A 20599-nucleotide genomic window follows, 5' to 3' on the forward strand; every position below is an offset into this window, starting at 1 on the left:
TTTAACTCCCTGCTGAGCACAGCATCTACTGTTGCACTGATATAATTCCACTGCCTGCGCGATCTCAAACGGGGAGAAAATAAAGTCCAGATGCAATCGAGACAAGGGATTTGGCATCCGTGGAGAAAAGTGCAAACCAGTCCAATCCTCTACCCCAAACGCGGCAGCAGAGCCTGGCGCTCCCTCTTGGGCAGTCGTTCCAAGGAAAGGAGCCTCTGGAACTGGGGGGAAGCTGTGGCATTCACCCCTGCAAAGGCCCGGGCATGAAAAGTTTGCCCACGGAGCTGTGGGCTGTGTATCATCTAAAGGGCACTTTCTGCTGCCGGGGGGGTACCCGCCGGCTGCGCCTAGCTTGCGCTGGCCGGGGCCGCCGTGACCGTGTGAACCCGTGCACGCTGCGCCCGGGTTTTCGTTAATGACAGCAGACTGCAACTCCCAGCAAGGGAGCAGTACTGGCCACCGCCGGGCGGAAAGGGTTACAAGCCACAATGCAAGGCGGTTTCGCCGCGGGCGTGGGGGGCAACGAGTCCCCGGGCACCTCCGGGTCTGGCTCGCTCGCCTCTCCTCCGCCCCGGGCGCCAGGCGATCCCTACCTTGCGCGCTGTGCTGGTGGTTCTCCATGTTCGCCGCCGCCGAGTCCGCCGCCGCCGAGGCGCTGGCCGCCGCTCCCGGGCCCGGGCCGGGGCCGCCGCCGCCGCTCAGTTCCGCCAGTCTCCGGTTGGTGGCTGTGAGTTCGGCTCGCAGGTTGGTCACCTCCTGGCTGGCCGACTGGACCGCCCCATCGATGCGGAGCGCGAGCTGCTTATTGTCTTCCATCATGCTCAGGATTTTGGCCTGGGGGCGAGAGAGGTGACAAAGAGCTGCATGATGCGCGGGGATTGGGGGGCGCGCGGCCAGGCACCCCCGGCTCTACCTGTTGGGTCCCCCGCGGCCCGGCTTCCCGAGCCCCGACCCCCAGGCACCGGCAGCGCCGGCTCCTCCGGCGCAGGAATGACAGCGGCGCTTCCAGCCGGAGCCGCGGCGGAGCGAGGCGGAGGGTTGGGGAGGGGGGAAGGGGGGAGGAGAAAGAGGAGGAGGAGCAGAGATCGCCGAGACCCCGGCGCGGAGAGCGACTCGGAGAAGGACACCGCGCGCCGCCCGGCACTCTTTCAATGGAGCCTACCATTCGCCGCGCGCTCGGGAGGGGGCAGGGACCCGGGGCGGGGGCGCTGCCTCGGCCTCCCGCGCCCCCCACCTCCGGGACACACCCCCTCGTGGGGCGGGTGCGGCGGGCGGTGGCCCAGCGTGGGCCGAGGTGGCGCCCCTGGCGAGGCGTGGGGGGGCGCCTGCTCCCAGGCCCGCTTTCGGTCCCCTCCCTGGAGCGGTGGGGCGGCCCCCGCCCTGGCGAACTCGCGCCTAGCGCCGGTGCAGGGACTGGGGAGGAGGTGGGTGCTTGGGAGAGAGGGGTGCTCAGAAGAGGGGCCCGGGAGGGGAGTGGAGATGGAGCTCCGGGGGAGGGGGCTGCTTGCCCGCGCTCTGGAGTGGAGTTCTTGCTTAGCTGTTTCCTTCAAATGCTGCTAGGAATGTTCAGCTGGGAACCGGGCTACTGCCCCGCGTGCCTCTCACTATCCACCCCCACCCTACTCCAGCCCACTCCACCTGAACCTCCAGCGCCCCAACCTGCGTTGTCCCCCATTCCTCCGAAGAGTCTCCCTTTCTTTCCCCAGGGTGGATCACTGGCGCTGTGGCCTCCCCACCGCCCGGAACCGGTGGGTGCATAGATCGGTGGCCCTAGCCAGTCTTAGGCTTCTTAGCGGGGCTAAATATTGGGGGGCAAAAGGAATTCGGCCAGGAGAGAAGTCTGGAAGGCTCTTTGGGGCTTCCCTCTTCCTCCCCCTGCTAGGAGTGTGGAGTCCCCGCTGCCTCAGTTTACCTCCCTCCTTCTCCCTGGGAGAACAGAGGTAACCTTAAAGTTGATACACCCATCAAGTGCCTCTTTCTCCTGGAGGAGCACAGGCTTTGCATTTTTCACTGGGGCCCTGGATTCCAGCCACCAGACCTTGTTACCATAGCAAGCTTCCTTCCATGCAAATAGGACCGTTTAAAACAGTGTAACCGGAACAACTGAACAAGCTTGCACCACCATTCCAACTGGTCAACCTCAGGAGGACAGCTCAGAGCCAGTTGCAGGAGCTGAGGGTCTTCTGCAGGCCCTGGAGGTTGCTCACCCTCCAGATTCAACAGCACTTGTTGGAAGCCTACTGTGTGCAAAGTACTCAGGATGCATTGTCATCTCTTTGAAGTAAGGATTATTGTTCCCAATTTGTTCATTCACTAAGTTGCCTCTGACTCTCTGCGTCCCCATGGACTACAACATGCCAGGCTTCCCAGACTTTGCTCAAATTCATGTTCATTGAGTCCGTGATGCTATCTAACCATCTCATCCTCTGCCGCCCTCTTCTCCTTTTCCCAGTTTAAACATGAGGAAACTGAGGCTCTGGGCAGGGTAAGCAGTTTACCCCAGGGACCCACAGAAATCAGGTGAAAGCTGGACTGGGAGTGAATAGTCATTTGATTCTAGTTAGCCTCACTGTGCCTTGGGTGCCAGGTGTTTCGTTTTGTTTTGCTTCCTTTTATATGGAACCATAAAAACCAGGACAGGGAACCATGGCATACTGCAGTCCGTGGGGTTGAAAAGAGTTGGACAGGACAGAGCAGCTGAACAACAAATAAACTGACTCTTGCTCTATCCCCCTGTGAGTACTAACAAGCTTTTGTAAGAGGGCAGGTCAGTGTTAATGGAGCTGTGAGAGCAGACTGAAGTTTTTACTCTGTGCACTCTACTCAGCTGACTGGCCAGCTGGGTCTTGAACGTCTGACGTTAGTCTCATTAGCACAAGTTGTGACCCACTGGACCAACAAAGGAACTTAGACTACTTGGGTTTTGGTAAACCAGAATTTAGTTCTTTGAAGTATTTCAGTTTCATTATGGAGAAACCATCAAAAATAGAACTTTGTGGGTCTTCAAAAGGCAGGTGTGTGTTATGTTCAGCCAGTGTGCCACACAGTTTGGTTCTTTAAACAGTTAAACATAGAACTACTCATAAGACCCAGCAATTCCACTCCTGGATATATACCTCAGAGATAAAACAGGTATTCAAACAAAAGTTTGCTCACAAATGTTCAGAGAAGCATTATTTGCAACAGCTGGAAGGTGAAACCACCCAAATGTTTGTCAACAGATGAATGTATAAACACATTGTGGTATATCCATACAATGGAACATTACTCAGCTATGGAAAGGGATAAAGTACTGACACACACTACAATATGGCCAAACCTCCATAACATTCTGCTAAGTGAAGGAAGCCTTTGACTGTGTGGATCACAACAAACTGGAAAATTCTTAAAGAGATGGGAATACCAGACCACATGGTCTGCCTCTTGAGAAACCTGTATGCAGGTCAGGAAGCAACAATTAGAACTAGACATGGAACAACAGACTGGTTCCAAATAGGAAAAGGAGTATGTCAAGGCTGTATATTGTCACCCTGCTTATTTAACTTTGATGCAGAGTACATCATGAGAAACACTGGGCTGGAGGAAGCACAAGCTGGAATCAAGATTGCTGGGAGAAATATGAATAACCTCAGATATGTAGATGACACCACTCTTATGGCAGAAAGTGAAGAAGAACTAAAGGCCTCTTGATGAAAGTGAAAGAGGAGAGTGAAAAAGTTGGCTTAAAGCTCAACATTCAGAAAAATAAGATCATAGCATCCGGTCCCATCACTTCATGGCAAATAGATGGGGAAACAGAAGAAACAGTGGCTAACTTTATTTTTCTGGGCTGCAAAATCACTGCAGATGGAAGGAAAGTTATGACCAACCTAGACAGCATATTAAAAAGCATAGACATTACTTTGTCAACAAAGGTCCATCTAGTCAAAGCTATGGTTTTTCCAGTGGTTATGTATGGATGTGAGAGTTGGACTATAAAGAAAGCTGAGCACCAAAGAATTGATGCTTTTGAACTGTGATGTTGGAGACTCTGGAGAGTTCCTTGGACTGCAAGGAGATCCAACAAGTCCATTCTAAAGGAGATCAGTCCTGGGTGTTCATTGGAAGGACTGATGCTGAAGCTGAAACTCCAGGACTTTGGCCACCTGATGCGAAGAGCTGACTCACTGGAAAAGACCCTGATGCTGGGAAAGATTGAGGGCAGGAGGAGAAGGGGATGACAGAGGATGAGATGGTTGGATGGCATCACAGACTCGATGGACATGGGTTTGGGTGGACTCTGGAAGTTGGTGATGGACAGGGAGGCCTGGCGTGCTGCGGTTCATGGGGTTGCAAAGAGTCGGACACAACTGAGCGACTGAACTGAAGGAAGCCAGACACAGAAAGTTACATTTTGTAGGATTTCATTGATATGAAATATCTAGAGTAGTAAATCTATGAAGACAAAGCAGATTTGTGGTTACCAGGAGTTGTGGGGAGGGAAGAGTGTGCAGAACTACTTAACAGAGACTGAGTTTTATTTCGGAACTAGAGAGAGGTTGTGTTTGCACAACATTGTGAATGGACTAAACGTTATCTAATCGTTCACTTTAAAAGGATTGATTTGAGTCTTCCCTGGTGTTCCAGTGGTTAAGAATCCACCTTGCAATTCAGGGGATGCCGGTTTGATGCCTGGTCTGGGAGGATTCCATATGCCAGGGGACAACTAAGCCCGTGAGCCACAACTACTAAGCCCACTCTCCCTACAGCCCGTGGTCTGTAACAAGAGAAGCCACCACAGTGAGAAGAGTAGCCCCCGCTCGGCCACAACTAGAGAAAGTCCAAGTGCAGCAACGAAGACCCAGTGCAGCCAAAAATAAATAAATTTTTTAAAAGGTTAATGTTGTGTTTTATGAATTCCACTTCAATAAACAAAAGTATGTATGCAGATACCAAAAAAAGAAAAAAAGAGAAGGGTATCCTGGAAACAAGCCTTCTGAGAAAGCAAGAGCAGCTCTTCCTGAAGTGTGAAGGACAGGGGAGCCTGACGTGCTACAGTGCATGGGGTCGCAGAGTCGGACACGACTGAGTAACTGAGCAATGACTTCTTGAAGAGCTGTGTGTATGCTAGAGTGCACGTGCGTGTGTGCTCACACCTCTGTACAACACTCATCAGAAAGCACAGTAGTTGATCTGTTACGTGTTTCTCTTCTACTTCCCTGAGAGCCCTGCTTGGGAGGTGGAGGGTGGTCATTTGTTTACGTGTTATTTCTCTTCCCATCCTTGCCACCTAACCCATAGGAAGCGCTCTACAAATGAGTGTGTGAGTGGTTTGTACAGTAAACAAACTGACCAAGTGTTACTCATTTTCCACTTCAGTGAGATTATCCCCACGCACCAGAATCTTCAAATCAAGTCAAAACAAAACAAGCCACACCCCAAAATCTAACCAGGAGAAAAGAAAGCAAAGACCCGTTCCTTGGGCACCTTCTCAGCTCTCTCTGCCCTCCTCTTCCCCAACTGTGGTACAGCCACTGAACTTGCAAGAAACTCTCCTTAGAAACTCCTGGGGTGCCTCCTAGGATTTTAAAGAATTTTATTTTTTGAGATTTGTTCTCTAAACATGAAAAAAAGGAGCTTTTCCCAGCTGTGTCTCCTTACGTTTACGCACATGCAAAAGGATCAGATCTCAGACAGAAAACCTGAGATTAATTACCCTCTAGAATCCACTTGATTTAAACTGAAAAGCTTACTTAATCTATCTTCCCCACCCCCTCCAGCTTCCACTGGCACTTTTACCTAGGTGATCTCAGGTAACAAAATAGTCACAGAATTCGTGTCCTTTTCCACTTGCCTATCTGTAGGGCAGATATGTATTTACAATTCATTTCTTGGGAGACATATACAACCTGTTGGGTGATGGGCTCCAGACCTGTCATCCTTAAAGCGCTCTGGGATTCACAACTGTGAGAATTTAACAGCACTGTGTGTTCTGTTTCAAGATTCTCCCTTCTGTATGTTCCTAAAGTAGCCCCCACCTCCCACCCCAGTAAACTGTTGTTAAGAACCAAGCTAGAAAAATGTGTTCACTTCATAGAGACCTGATGCTGTTTTCCCAGTGTCACCATCAGCCAAGCCCCATCCGAGGCTCAGGCAGTGCACCGGCCAGTATGTGCTGAAAGTCTGCTCTGAGCAGCATGAGCTAACTATGCCGTGCGCATGGGATGCCTGTCAAAGCTTGCCTGAGCATTTTGGAAAGTCTGTAAAACCATCCCAGCTCAGAGAAAGAAAATTCCTAATAAGAACCAAGACAAAGACAACTCATTGCTGACAGCAGTGTCTTCTTCACTTCCCTTCTTCCATAAATAGAGTGATTTTATAATGTAATGTCCAAACTGGGACACTTTTGAGAGTGAAAGAGGGTGTTATGAATAGTGAAGCTGGGACAAGCGGCATAAATTGGAACTGTCCTAGGAAACCACTGAGCCACCTGGGAAGCCACCCCCGGAAACCTAATGTGTATATATACAGCGTGGGCCGGGGTGTGTGTGTGTGTGTGTGTGTGTGTGTGTGTGTGTGTGTGTGTGTGTGTGTGTGTGTGTGTGTGTGTGTGTGTGTCTGTGTGTCTGTGTGTGTCTGTGTGTCTGTGTGTGTCTGTGTCTGTGTGTGTGTCTGTGTGTGTGTCTGTGTGTGTGTGTGTGTGTCTATGTGTGTGTGTGTGTGTGTGTGTGTGTGTAGTTGCTTCACTCTAAAACCAAATGATGTTATTTGATCCTAGAAGGCAACTTTGGGACCTTTTACTCCAATACCCTTGTTATTTACTGCTGCTGCTAAGTCACTTCAGTTGTGTCCAACTCTTTGTGACCCCATCAGCTGGGGCCCACCAGGCTGCCAGGTGCCAGCCCACCAGGCTCCCCTGTCCCTGGTATTCTCCAGGCAAGAACACTGGAGTGGGTTGCCATTTCCTTCTCCAATGCATGAAAGTGAAAAGTGAAAGTGAAGTCGCTCAGTCATGTCCGACTCTTAGTGACCCCATGGACTGCAGCCTACCAGGCTCCTCTGTCCATGGGATTTTCCAGGCAAGAGTACTGGAGTGGGGTGACATTGCCTTCTCCATGTTATTTACTGAAGGAGAAACAAAGACTTTGATTCTCCCACACGTTGGTGGTTGATTGCACAAGCTCATCTTCCCATCCTCCGTAACTTCATATCCACAAACATTGTTGCTTCTGTCACGAAAACCTTTCTCATCTTGGGTCTCCCCAGGAATTCTAGCCACATATAACTTTTCAAAAATACTTTCACATCTCTCCTCTTATTTTATCTCTGCAGCAACTCCATGAGAAAGAGGAGGTAACTGGAATCTGCATTTGGCAGGTTAAAGAGTTTGTCTTAAGATCATGAAACTGAACTGAAAGGTCCTTGAGACCAGCCCCCTTCCTGCATGTCCTTCCTCCTCTTAGGCCCCAGGACTCAGTACATATTTGTCGAGTGAATGAGCTGAGATCAGGACTAGAGCATCCCCACGTGTGGCTTCACATTTTCTCTCCGAGTCAGTCAGCCTCCTGGTTAGGCTGGCTCAGGTCAGGAACTGGAAGCAGCATTCAAATGTTTTCTCTTGCTAGGTTAAGTTCCTACGTGGAACAGGGTGATACAGGGGAGGTCTGAAAAGAAGCCCAGGAGTCAGTGTCCTGAGAAATCTCGATGCTTCTTTGGGTCAATATGTGGCTGCCTATAGGAGCCGGGGAGAAATGTGATCCTGCCACTTTTCCTTGCTGCAAATAGTGTCCCTTACGAGGCTGTAAGAGGCACACCTCTGGGCTTCAGGCTGGTTTCAGTATTTCTTAAAGTGAGGCTGCAGATGGCTTGATGTGGAGTTCCCAGACAATGCTTGTAGATCCTGAGCCCTAATCCAGATCTAGAAGAATCTCTCGGGGAGGCTCTGGGCATCTGCATTGGCAACAAACTTCCCAGGAGCAGCTGGTGCACAGTGAAGTCTGATCCTCACTGCCAGTTCCTGACTCACTGCACTAGGCACCCAGCACCGGTGCTCATAAAGCTCACGCACACGTGTCAAGTACATAAATTCCAGGAAGCCCTGAGCCACAGAAATGAAGACAAGGACTCCCTGCTCTTTCTCTTCTCCATGCTGTCTGTCCTGTGTCTTCCCAGCCCCCTCCACCCGAGAGTCCCCAAGGAATTACCCTCCCTCTCTGCAGATGGATGCTCTGTTTATTCAAATTGTCACATATGAATCCTGGCCAATCTAGGAAATGTATCTCTTGTTCATTTACATGGTTTACTTTGGCTGAGTGGGTTTTAACATGTGCTCTGGGGAAAAGGGCGAAGCATCTCAGAAAGAGGCAATCAGGTCTCGGTGCTCTGGGTGAGAGGACCAGGAGCGGGGCAGAGTCAAGGACATAGAGACGAGTAACCAGGTGGGGAACCCCAACGGCTAAGTTATATTCCCTTCCAGCAATGCCCCACCCACTTACCACTATGAGTAGCCCTCAAAACCAGCTATGAAATGAAGGGATATAAAGAAAGAGAAACCAGGAGGGAAACAGGGGAGATGATTGTGGGGCATTGAGAAACAGCCCACAGCTTTGAGATGAGGATGTATGTTTCCAGGTATCCATTAATATATAGGTGTATTTATACATATAGATGGGCTTCCCAGGTGGCTCAGTGGGTAAAGAATGGCAGGAGATTCGGGTTCAAGCCCCAGATTGGGAAGATCCCCTGGAGAAAGGAATGGCAACCCACTGCAGTATGCTTGCTCGGCTAATCCCACGGTCAGAGGAGCCTGGAGGTCTCCAGTCCTTAGGGTTGCAAAGAATTGGACATGACTAAAGTGACTGAGCATACATACAGACATAAACAAAGATAGATATGTACAGTATACACACAAGCACAGTTACTAATGTGAAGACTGCCATTCTCCTCTTCCTAAAGAATTTCTCATCAAATATCATATATTAATGCAATATGGGATCTAGAAAGGTGGTACTGATGAACCTGTTTGCAGGGCAGCAATGGAAGACACAGACATAGAGAACAGACTTGCGAATACAGTTGGGGAAGAAGGGGGTGGGACAAATGGAGAGATTAGCATGGAAACATATCCATTACCGCATGTAAAATAGATAGCCAGTGGGAATTTGAGAGGTAGGGAGCTCGAACCAGTGCTCTCTGACCACCTGGGAGGGGCATGGGCTGGGAGGTGGGAGGGAGGTTCAGCAGGGAGGGGACAAATGTAGGCTTATGGCTGATTCATGTTGATGTACAGCAGAAACCAACACAGTACTGTAAAACAGTTATCCTCCAATCAAAAATAAAATTTAAAAAAGCTCAGAAAGTTGGTCATAATGCATCCTTTCTGTGTACATACTTAACCAACCAGGTCACTTCTGTGCATTTGTCATTTGCAAAAAGTCCTTTAATAATCAGAAGCTGCTACCTATGAAACAGATAAATATTAACCATACATAGTAACCATAGTCTAAAACACATAAGCATATATACTTAGACCATCTATTTTTGAAAGAAGTGCATTTCCCTCCCCCCGCAACCCCCGTTGAAGGTTTCTTGGATATTAAAAAAAATTTTTTTTTCCTTTTTATTTTTTTATTGAAGGATAATTGCTTTACAGAATTTTGTTGTTGTTTTCTTGGGGTTTTGATGTGTTTCTTACTTGGTTTGGCGTGGGGCCTACAAGAGAACGTGCCTGACGGTCTGTTCTCTTGGCTCTGTCATAGCCTCAATGGACAAACAGAGACAGCCAAGCAAAATACAGAAGGGAACAACAGAGGATGAGATAGTTGGATGGCATCACCGACTCGATGGACATTTCCCCTATGATCCATGAACACAGTCTTATCCCAGTGCACACTGATGCGCAGAGGGATCGCCCGCGTCCCTTTGAACCCCATGACCTTCATCCTCTGCAAAGGCACTGATCTGATGGAGAGGCAGGAGAGCGGTCAGTGCATTAGTCCTCTGGGCCCCAGGGACCCATTTGGTAAATTAGTTCTTTTGGTTTATGAAATGGTACCCCAGTGGCTTGAAATACTTAACAGATCTATCCTAAATGGGTAATTTATTCTTTTATCACTGATGGTATTAATTGTGTGATCTCTAGCCTATAAAAGTTGTTTTCTGTGGGTAGGGGGAGGAAGGGGACAATGATTTTTTTTTTTATTTTCAACAGAAGTGCCTTAGACTTGGTGAGGAGCAGAGCAGAATTTTTCAAGAATGGAATTTCTAGGACTTCTTTCTCCCCATATCGTGCCCTCTCTCTCATTTATTTAACAAAATGATATCTTTAGCAGAGTTTTCCTGCTCATTTCTTCTTTTACCCCTACCCCTCACCCAGACTCGTGTGAGCGTCTGCATCCTTCTTAGTTCTTTTTTTTCTCACTCCTAGGATAAGTTACATGCTAAGTCTCCGCTAAGGACCAGTGCTTCCTCTTCCAGGCAGGAAAGAAGAAGATGACCCTCAGTCAAGGCCGCAGAGGAGACACTATTATTAGACACCAACCAACCAAAGGAATTAAGACCCTAAAGCCCCTCAACAACTTATTTTTATAGAAGATTCTCAGATTTGGCAATGTGCACGATCCTTTTTGAGGAATTGGAAGTAGTGAGGGTAGGAAAGGGCCTTGGAATCTGCCCCTTGAGTCCACACTCAGCCTTCTCAGCACTGAAGTGTGCTGGGAAAAATATGGGTGTGTTGCTGCTCAGTCGCTTCAGTTGTGTCTGTGATGCTGTGGAGTGCAGCCTGCCAGGATCCTCTGTCATGGGATTCTCCAGGCAAGAATATTGGAATGGGTTGCCATGCCCTCCTCAGGGGATCTTCCCAACCCAGGGATCAAACCCGTGTCTCTTACGTCTCCTGCACTGGCAGTGGGTTCCTTACCACTAGAGCCATCCGGGAAGCCCCCCTTGGAAAAATATGTATTAGCCAAAGAGTATAGGCTGTTCAGTTCAGCATGCCATGGAGGCCTGTGACCATCTGCCCTGATATTAGGATTATCTATCTGGTTGTATACATAACTAGAAGACGGCTATCTTATCCAACATTTGGCTCATTGACTAATGTGTGCCCAGCCAGTAAATTGTGAAGTTGCTGTATTTATTTTAATTGACTGCCCTTTTATATTTTTTTACCCGCCTTATTTGATGCTGGGGAGATGTAAAATAATTTCTAATCCAATATTTGGAACCACAAGGCTGTGTTATTAGGCACGTGTGCAGTTCAAGAGGGAACTGTATTTGCTCAGAGCAATATCAGTTACGGTGCTTTCCAACCGCACCCTCAGTCATGTTGGTAGTAAAATGGTACTCTGACACCTTTCCCCAGGAACAGCTAGCTACCAGTGTTTGTTCCTTTGTTTGAAAAACAAACAAAAGAATAGGAAGTTTGGTTTTAAAAGGGATGAGTGGAGATAGGAAAACAAGTACCGAGGGGAGGGACTCACTCTTTCTCTTTGCCAAGTGCTCCCTGGCATCCTGTCCGCACGTCCACAGCCCTGCACCCTCCATCCAGCACACTTGTTCCATCCCTACCCCCTCAAAACATAGGGATCCTATCTACAGGCATCCATCTGCTCAGGCTCTGAAACAGCTGTCCTCTATCAAAGAGATGAGACTGTCTGGAAAATAGAAACAGAGCTGCGTTCCTCCCCCAGCCCATGAGGAGCCCCCAGGGAGTCCTGCAGAAAAGTCACTTAACCCTGGGAGTCTGATAGCTTTGAGGAAGCGTGGTGAGCCTGAGTCCCCTAGGCAGCTTTTGGGAGGACAAGACAGACAGATCTAGGTTCTCATCCTGTCATTCATTACGAGGCATCAAATCAAAGTGTGAACTTCAATGCCTCCTAAAAGATGGACCAGTCCAGGGCCCTGGCTAGCCCACAGAAGACCTCAGTGCAAATTAGAAAAGATGGGTCCCCTTCTTATAGATGAGTAACAGCCTTGATTAGAGGCACAGAACCAGAGAATGGAGCCCAGGCACTCTTGTGTGTTAGTTCCTTTTGGAAACTTAATAGGAAGTGATCACCAGTTGGATTTTCAACCTAAATCAGAGGGTTTCTGTGATGGAAGAAGTGTTTGTTTTTTATTTTAAGATTTTTTTCTATTATTATTGTCTTACTTCCAAGAAACAAATACTTTTACAAATCTATATACACTTTTATACGAACAACAGTGAATGAAGAGTTTTCATTAAATATCAGCAATAGTATAAACCCTTTCTTCTTGAAAGTGTTCTAAAAAGAAGAGACTAAATATTCATCAGAAAGACTGATGCTGAAGCTGAAGCTCCAATCCTTTGGACATCTCATGGGAAGAGCTGACTCATTGGAAAAGACCCTGATGCTGGGAAAGACTGAAGGCAAAAGGAGAAGTGGGTGGCAGAGAATGAGATGGTTAGATAGCATCACCAACTCAATGGACATGAATTTGAGCAAACTCTGGGAGATAGTGGAGGACAGAGGAGCCTGGTGTGCTGCAGTCGGGGGGACACAAAGAGTCGGGCACAACTGAACGACTAAAGAACAACAAACAGGAGGAGCTGGTAGATTCAGAATCCAGTTTTGCCTGAAGGTGTGCATGGAAGAGGTGCTAGATAATGACAATAATGCTAGTGAGCTCTTAACCTCATCACTAAGCACTTAACTTATTATTGACCTGGAGATTTTTGTAGAAACTAACACATATGGAAGGAAATTCTTATTTTGGGTGGCCCCAAGTTAATTCTGTTATTTCACTAACACTTTGTGGGCTATTATATTCAAAAGTCACACCTGACACACCTGTAAAGCTTTCTGATTTTCATGAAATGTTGTCTTCAATCCACTCATTTGTAGAAGAAAGGAGCTTTCTCTAGCACCTTGCGTTTTATCTTCACCTTTTGTATCAGAATCAATCACTAAGGTTTTACGTCTTTCTGTTGGCCTCATATTCACAGCGTCTGAATCAGAACGTATTTTGAAGATCCTTTGAGACAATAGTATATATGTCACTTGGACAAGCAGAGAAAGTATATGAATAAAATTCACTGATAATTCTTTTTCATGCAAAATTTCACGATGCATCATTTTTTAAAATTTTATGTTTATAATATACACAGGGTTGGAACAAAAATCTGACAAAGCAAAACGTGAATGATAACAACAATCATAAGTTGTATTATGAACACTTGATTGGTATTAAGCTGTAACAACTTCACATGGTGATGTTAATTGTATCATTCTCTGTAAACATGTTGATACAACTCTGGTCAACAACGTGGGGTAGCAAACGATATATTAATGCATCTCTAGTCAATAACGTGTTTTTAACCTATGTCCTTTACAGCAACCCTCTGGGGAAGGTGCTACTATGATTATCCCCATTTTACAGATAATAAAACTGAGGCTCAGGGAGATAAAGTTACCAAAGTTCAGACAACTTGCGAGTGGCATAACCAGGACTCATTTCAATGGGATGTCAGTGGATTCCACTTTACTAGTATTTTGTGTCACCTCCTTTTATGCCAACTTGCCATTTGCACTGTTGAAGTAAAAAGCATAGTAGAAATGGGATTTATGTACAGTGCTGAACTGAGGATGGCAATGGATCAATAAACCCTTTTTCTGGAGAGAAGGGAGGAAGGGGAATGATGACTATGAGTACTGTCATCTGTCATCTGTGCTAGGAATTCCTAGTTTTACCAGTGGGAGGAAATTCCAACAACCACGATCAGTCCTAGGATGCTCTTGGCTTCAGCAGCTTTGACTTCCTTCCTGCATATCTTTGCCACTTTCATTATCAGCAAGTGAGAAAAGAACATTCCCCAGTTGATGGACAGATTTTAGATCGGGAGAGGACCACAGAGTTCATAGGTCAAACACACCTTCTTTACAGATGAAGAAACTGAGAGCCGAGAGATAGTGTGACTTGCCCAGATGACCCAGCCATGGGGCAGCAATCCTATTATTCCTGTTTGTTTATGTTTTTATAAATGAGTACATGGCCAGGGGAGATGTTCAGTAAACATTTATTGAACTGAAATAAATTGTGACATTTGATGTATGCATCTGAGGGATGTATCCAAAAAAAAAGCAAAAAAAAAAAAAAAAAACCCAAAAAACCAACCAGCTCTATTTCTGATCATTCTGTTGTGAAAAGCTTCCAAACTCAATATGGGGTGGAAGTGGCTCTGAAGCATCTCTTTGATCTTTAGACGACTTTTACTTGAAAATGATAGCAAAGCTGGCAACCAATTCTTCCAGAAATTAATAATCAAACCTTAAAAGTCTCTTCGATTTTTCTGGCAACTTGAAACAGAAAGAAACTAAACATTTCCCATCGTGTCTCTCCCCTCTTCCTTTTGACACCCCGCTAGGGAACAGCTGTGTCTATTTAAGATGGATTTTGATCTCTCAGAAGGGATATGGTTTCTGTGCATACGGAGCTGCTGCCTGGAGATGGCATGTGCAGTTCTGAGAAGGTGTTGGGATTCAGCTGACTCTGCTCTAATTCTAAGAGGCGATCAGCAGAAGTCGGTCTTCTCTTCAGGACATGGGTAACATGACACCTTGGCTGACACAGGTGTGCTGGGCTGTGATGTCCTGCTGCCTCGGGCATCATTTGGTACCCTCTCCTCATCCTTCTGGCCTCTCTGTGATAGGTTGACTTATTGTTCCTAATTTCTCACTGCCTTTCAATAATAATATTACCCATACTGTACTCTCCCTTGTGACTTTTAAGCAGCTCTGACCAGCAGAGGTGGAGGACATTTTCTGCCCCATTGATACTAGGCTTGGCCACATGACTGGCTTTGGCCACTGGAATCTTAGTGAACTCACAACAAACTGTGACCTTAAGTGTATTCACAGTCTGACCTGGCCTCCTGTGCTCTTGTGATCCTCCATAAGAAGACCATGGCTTAGGCAACTGCCTCTTTAGTTTCAGCCCCAGACAAAGACAGATAGAACAAACCTGAACCAGACCTACAGACTGGAATAAAACCTAGCCAAATCTGAGTCGTAGTCTCACCAATATGCAGATGCATAGATGAGAAAAATGAGCATGGTTGCAAGCCCCTGAGATTCCAGGGCTGTTTGTTACACAGCAAAGACTGACTAATACATTATTGAAATTAGCACCTTGACATAGACTGTGATTCTGCCTGCAAGTGAAAGAAAATCAATGTGTATGAGCTTATGTACCAACAGGAAACGTATTAGCTCACAAAACTGGGAAGCTTAGATCTAAATTAAGAATTCTAGAAGCTTGAGTAATGCCATCAGATCTCTATCTTTCTTGCTTCTCTTTTCTCATTCTCCCTTGTGCAAGTGGTCTTTCTCTACTTAGAGAAGGCTGGAAACATGGCTAGAGGCAGCTCCAGGCTCACCTCCTTCTACATTAGCTTTGTGAGCCTCAGAGGAAGAAACTTGTCTTGCCAGGGTAAGAGCTGACCTATACCTGGGCAGGGCCCAGTGCTACACAGTTGACCAGGCTTGATATGTGAGTCCACCCTGGAGGCCCCAGTGAACCAGGTTGATGGCCCCACCAGAGGTGCTGGGAATGGGAAGGAGCACAAGCTCAAGGGAGGGGGAGGATTCAGCAGAAAGAGATGGGACCCTGGGAAGCCCCAGGTGGTGGAGTCCATGCCACCACACCACCACAGCACTGCCCCAGTAATAAAATGATGAGTGCAGCAACTTAGGGTGATGACTGGGCCATTCACTCAGGTCCAGCCTCACCTCCCTAAGTGATGAGCTTTAGGCAAGTTGCTTAACTTCTCTAAGCTCCAGTGTGTTCTATTATAAAGAGAGGATAACAGACGAATAATGCATTATAGGATGGTATGAGGATTAAATGAGATATTATGCTAAATGCTCAGTCTGTCTAGGGGATACCACAGAGTTCTCCCTAGGGCTCCTTGTCAGAGCCCTTGCACTCACCCAAGTTGCATCCCCCAACCAGTGAATGCCCTCTGCTGCAGGAGCCTGCCTCATCCAAGGGTATACCTGCACCCAGGGGCCAGCCCTTGCCCAGTGACTTGGATACTGCCTCCACTTGGGACTCCTCTGAAGGACCACTCCAGCTCCAGAGTCCCCACTAGGCATCAGGGGCAAACCATACAGCTCGCCAACTTTTCCCTCTGTCCGATTCTGACTTCCTCACTCCCTTACATGAGTATTCCCCTAAAGCAGCAGTTCCCAACCTTTTTTGGCACCAGGGACCGGTTTCATGGAAGACAATTTTTTCACAGACAAGGGGTGGAGGGGATGGTTTCAGGATGATTTAAATGCATTACATTTACTGTGCACTCTATTTCTATTATTATTACATCAACTCCGCCTCAGATCATCAGGCATTAGATCCTGAATGTTGAGGACCCATGCCCTAGAGTACTCTCCAATCATCTGTCTGCATGCAGAGAATGTAATCTAAGGCATTCTGACAGATAGCATGCGGGGGTGCTCATGGGCACTAGTTATAATCAATGTCACTCACTTATTCATTCATTCATTCAGCCACCACCCCTCTGCCAAGGGGACCCTTATATGAAGTAGGATAATATACTGGTTAAGAGCACAGGCTTGCCTCTGAAACCAGACTTCCTAGGTTCAAATCCCTGGTCTCCCAGGCCTGTGACCGTGGGAAAGGCATTTGGCTCCTCTATGCCTCAGTTTATAGTTTCTACCTCATTGGGTTGTTACAAGGATTAAATAAGATGATGAGCATAAACAGTTTAAAACCGCACTGGGTCCAGAGCAATTTCTTCCTAATATCTGCTCCTCCATTTTTCACTGGGTGGTGGATTAGGGGCTGGAGATCTAGGCGTGGAGGAAGTCCATTCCCTGTCCTTATACTGTCACAGTCTAGTGGCCAAAATAGATAAGTAAGTGGCACAAAGGCTCACAAATATGAGAGTCCTTGGCTTGTCTGAGAAACAGTTAAGAACTTATAAGGACTTTGGCTTTTACCCGAGTGAGATGGGAGCCACTGAATGGCTTTGAGCAGAAGAGTGGCATGAGATAATTTATTCTTTAAAATGCTCCCATGGATGCTGCATGGAAAAGACTCTAGGGGGACAAGAGTGGAGGCAGGAAACCATTTAGGCAGCTGTTGCTATGTCTAGAGAGATGTGATGGTGGCTTGAAAGATGGTAGTGCAGTGGAAGGAAGCCCGGAAGAGCATGGAGAGAGAAGACTGGCTTCTAGAGAGATGCTGAAGCCACAGGACTTGCTGACAGCTGGTTGCAGCATGTGTGACAGACAGGAAGACAGGAGTCAAGGAGGAGCTGGAAATTTCCTGGTGGTCCAGTGGCTAACACTCTGTGCTCCCAGTGCAGAGGTGGTGGTGGTGGTTTAGACACTAAGTCATGTCCAACTCTTGTGACCCCATGGACTGTAGCTTGCTAGGTTCCTCTGTCCGTGGGATTCTCCAGGCAAGAATACTGGAGTGGGTTGCCATTTCCTTCTCCAGAGGATCTTCCTGACCCAGGGATCAAAGCCGGGTGTCCTGCACTGCAGGCAGATTCTTTACCAACTGAGCCTCGAGGGAAGCCCTCATAGAGCACCCAGGTTCAATCTGTAGTCAGGGAACTAGATACCACACACCACAGCTAAGAGTTCTCACACCACAACTAAAAGAGCTTGCATCCTGCAACCAAGACCTGGTGCAGCCCAATAAATGAGTACTTTTAAAAAAATAAAGGGAAGAGTTGAATGAAAAATTCAGAAGACTGAAAAATTCACTTGCTGAAAGCGGAAGACTGTGAGAGGATCAGGTTGGGGAGGAGGTTGTATGCTCATTTGAGATGCATATTCGACATCCAAATGGAGATATTAAGTGAGCAGTGGGATACACATGTTTGGAGTTCCAGCAATGGATCTGAGCTGGAAATATGAATTTAGAAGTTATCAGTATCTAGATGTCTTTTAGGGGCTTCCCAGGTGTCACTAGGAGTAAAGAACCTGTTTGCCAATGCAGGAGATGGAAGAGATGCGGGTTTGATCCCTGGGTCGGGAATATTCCCTGGAGGAGGAAATGACAACCCACTCCAGTATTCTTGCCTGGGAAATCTCATGGAGAGGAGCCTGCCGGGCTACAGTCCATGGGGTCACAAACAGTCGGACATGACTGAAGTGACTTAGCATGCATCAGACTGAGTGAAACTTCTGAATACATGCTTGTTGGTGGAGAATGACTGAGCCCTGGGTCCTCCAACATTTAGAGGTCAGAGGCAGGAGGAGAAACAAGAAAAAAAAAGACTGAATGGGAAGGTAAGAGAAGCAGGAGAGGAAAACTCGGTGTGATATTCTGAAAGCCACATGGAAAAAATGTTTCAAGGAAGCCTTGTTAGAACTTTCTCACGGGCCAAGTAAGCAAGACAGAGGATCTGACAATCCTCTTCACCGAGGGCCCAGAAGAGGATTTCATACGGAGTTTAAGAGGATGAGATGGACTGACATACAGAAAGCACTAGCCTAAAACCTGCTGTCTCATGGGCGCTCATTAAATATTAGTCCTTTTTATCTTAACCCTTCACCGATCATACAACTTGTCCAACTCACCCTTAACCCCACACATACATTTATTAATATCATTCGCACAATTTTTCATTATGCATGACTAGGTAATTTATACATATATATGTATATATTTGTGTTGTTTTTGTCATTGTCCAGTCTCTAAGTCATGTCTGACTCTTTGCCTTCTCTGGGACTTCCAGGATATCAGATCGTGTTGCAATCCACTCACTATTCACCATCACCTGTGAGTGTACCTTTAACGTATATTAATAGCCTAAGGGGGTGAGAGGGAGGTCCAAGAGAAAGGGGATATATGTATACATACAGCTAATTCACTCAGTTGCACTAGCACAATATTGTAAAGCAATTATGCTCCAATTTAAACATATCTGCTAAGTCACTTTAGTCATGTCCGACTCTGTGCGACCCCACAGACAGCAGACCACCAGGCTCCCCTGTCTCTGGGATTCTCCAGGCAAGAATACTGGAGTGGGTTGCCATTTCCTTCTCCAATGCATGAAAGTGAAAAGTGAAAGGGAAGTCGTTCAGTCGTGTCCGACGCTCAGCGACCCCATGGACTGCAGCCTACCAGGCTTCTCCGTCCATGGGATTTTCCAGGCAAGAGTACTGGAGTGGGGTGCCATTGCCTGCTCCAAAAACATATATATATATATGTATATGGCAAAGAGTTGGACACAACTTATCGACTCAACGACAATATATATACATATATATATGTGTTTTAATTGGAGTATAATTGCTTAACAATGTTGCATTAGTTTCTGTTGTATAGTGAAGTGAATCAGCTATATGTATACATATATCCCCTCCCTCACGGACCTCCCTCCCACCTCTCAGGCTATTAACATATCTTAAAGATACACTCACGAGTGATGGTGAAAGTGAACTGATTGCAACACAATCTGATTCTCTGGAAGTCCCAGAGATGGCTAGTGAATTTGCAAATATCCAAATAGTATGCTATGATGATGTAGGATTCCTGTGGCTATGAATCACAATCAGTACTAATTATCCCTTCCTTGGAAATTAAATGAGCAGATTTTCCTCCCCACATGGCAAAAGGTTGATACGATGTCCTAGAAGATAATAAAGTGAATGGACCCAGTATGAAAGCCAGCAGGCAGCCTCACACCGGCTTCCCTGCTGCTTATTAATACCAGTGAATTGCATTAAATTAGAGGAAAGGTTTTTCACAGGAGCTCTAAGAATTTCGGCCTGGCTGCCATGTGAGACCAGAGAAGGCAATGGCAACCCACTTCAGTACTCTTGCCTGGAAAATCCCATGGATGGAGGAGCCTGGTAGGCTGCAGTCCATGGGGTAGCAAAGAGTCGGACACGACTGAGCGACTTTACTTTCACTTTTCACTTTTATAGATTGGAGAAGGAAATGGCAACCCACTCCAGTATTCTTGCCTGGAGAATCCTAGGGACAGCAGAGCCTGATGGGCTGCCATCTATGGGGTTGCACAGGGTCGGAAATGACTGAAGCAACTTAGCAGCAGCAGCAGCAGCAGCCATGTGAGACCCCTAGATTCTGCTCCTCATCCAGGGACACACCAGCTACTCACTTTGTTCTCAGTAATTTTGAATCTGATGATGAAAGCATGCTTAAAAAAAAATCAGCAGTGGTCAAAGAGTATGCTTATCCTAGCATTTCTAAGTATACTCATGAGATAGTGAAAACTATAATTTTAGAGCATTACTATGTGTCAGATATTGTACTGAGTATTTTACATATCTCTCATTTTATCATCTTGAAATTTAACTATTATAACAACTCCATGAGGTAGGTATTATTAACACCGTTATAAGTTAATGTTCCCAGGAATAAATTCCGAAGGTCACATTGTCAGTAAGTGGCAAAGCTGGGGTTTGAATTCAAGGACAACTGATTGTAAAGCTGGAGCTTAACCCTGTGTTTTAAGTTGCCTTTTACAAAAGATTGATGTCTTAAGCAGAACATTTAGGAGTTTCTGCTATACCATGCGAGTTACATTTTTATTAGTCAGGCACCAGGGATTAAAAAAAAAAAGAAAGACAAAAAGTCTTGGTCTCTGCCCTCAATAAGT

At 46.6% G+C, this 20599-nt stretch overlaps 1 protein-coding gene across 3 annotated transcripts in view; it reads right to left on the reverse strand.

The window, feature by feature from the left end:
- The window catches only part of KAZN (kazrin, periplakin interacting protein), a 1321995-nt gene that overhangs the window by 523857 nt on the left and 777539 nt on the right, over nucleotides 1-20599 (reverse strand). For 2 of the 3 annotated variants that reach the window (XM_042229397.2, XM_042229398.2), the window contains exon 3: nucleotides 594-834. In XM_042229397.2, the coding sequence (XP_042085331.1) occupies nucleotides 594-834 (241 nt within the window). Of the gene's footprint in view, nucleotides 1-593; nucleotides 835-913; nucleotides 1116-20599 lie in introns of those variants that run through there. The other variant, XM_060396605.1, reaches the window with a different exon arrangement.

The sequence above is a fragment of the Ovis aries genome, chromosome 12, assembly GCF_016772045.2.
Source record: "Ovis aries strain OAR_USU_Benz2616 breed Rambouillet chromosome 12, ARS-UI_Ramb_v3.0, whole genome shotgun sequence".
Lineage (NCBI taxonomy): Eukaryota > Metazoa > Chordata > Mammalia > Artiodactyla > Bovidae > Ovis > Ovis aries.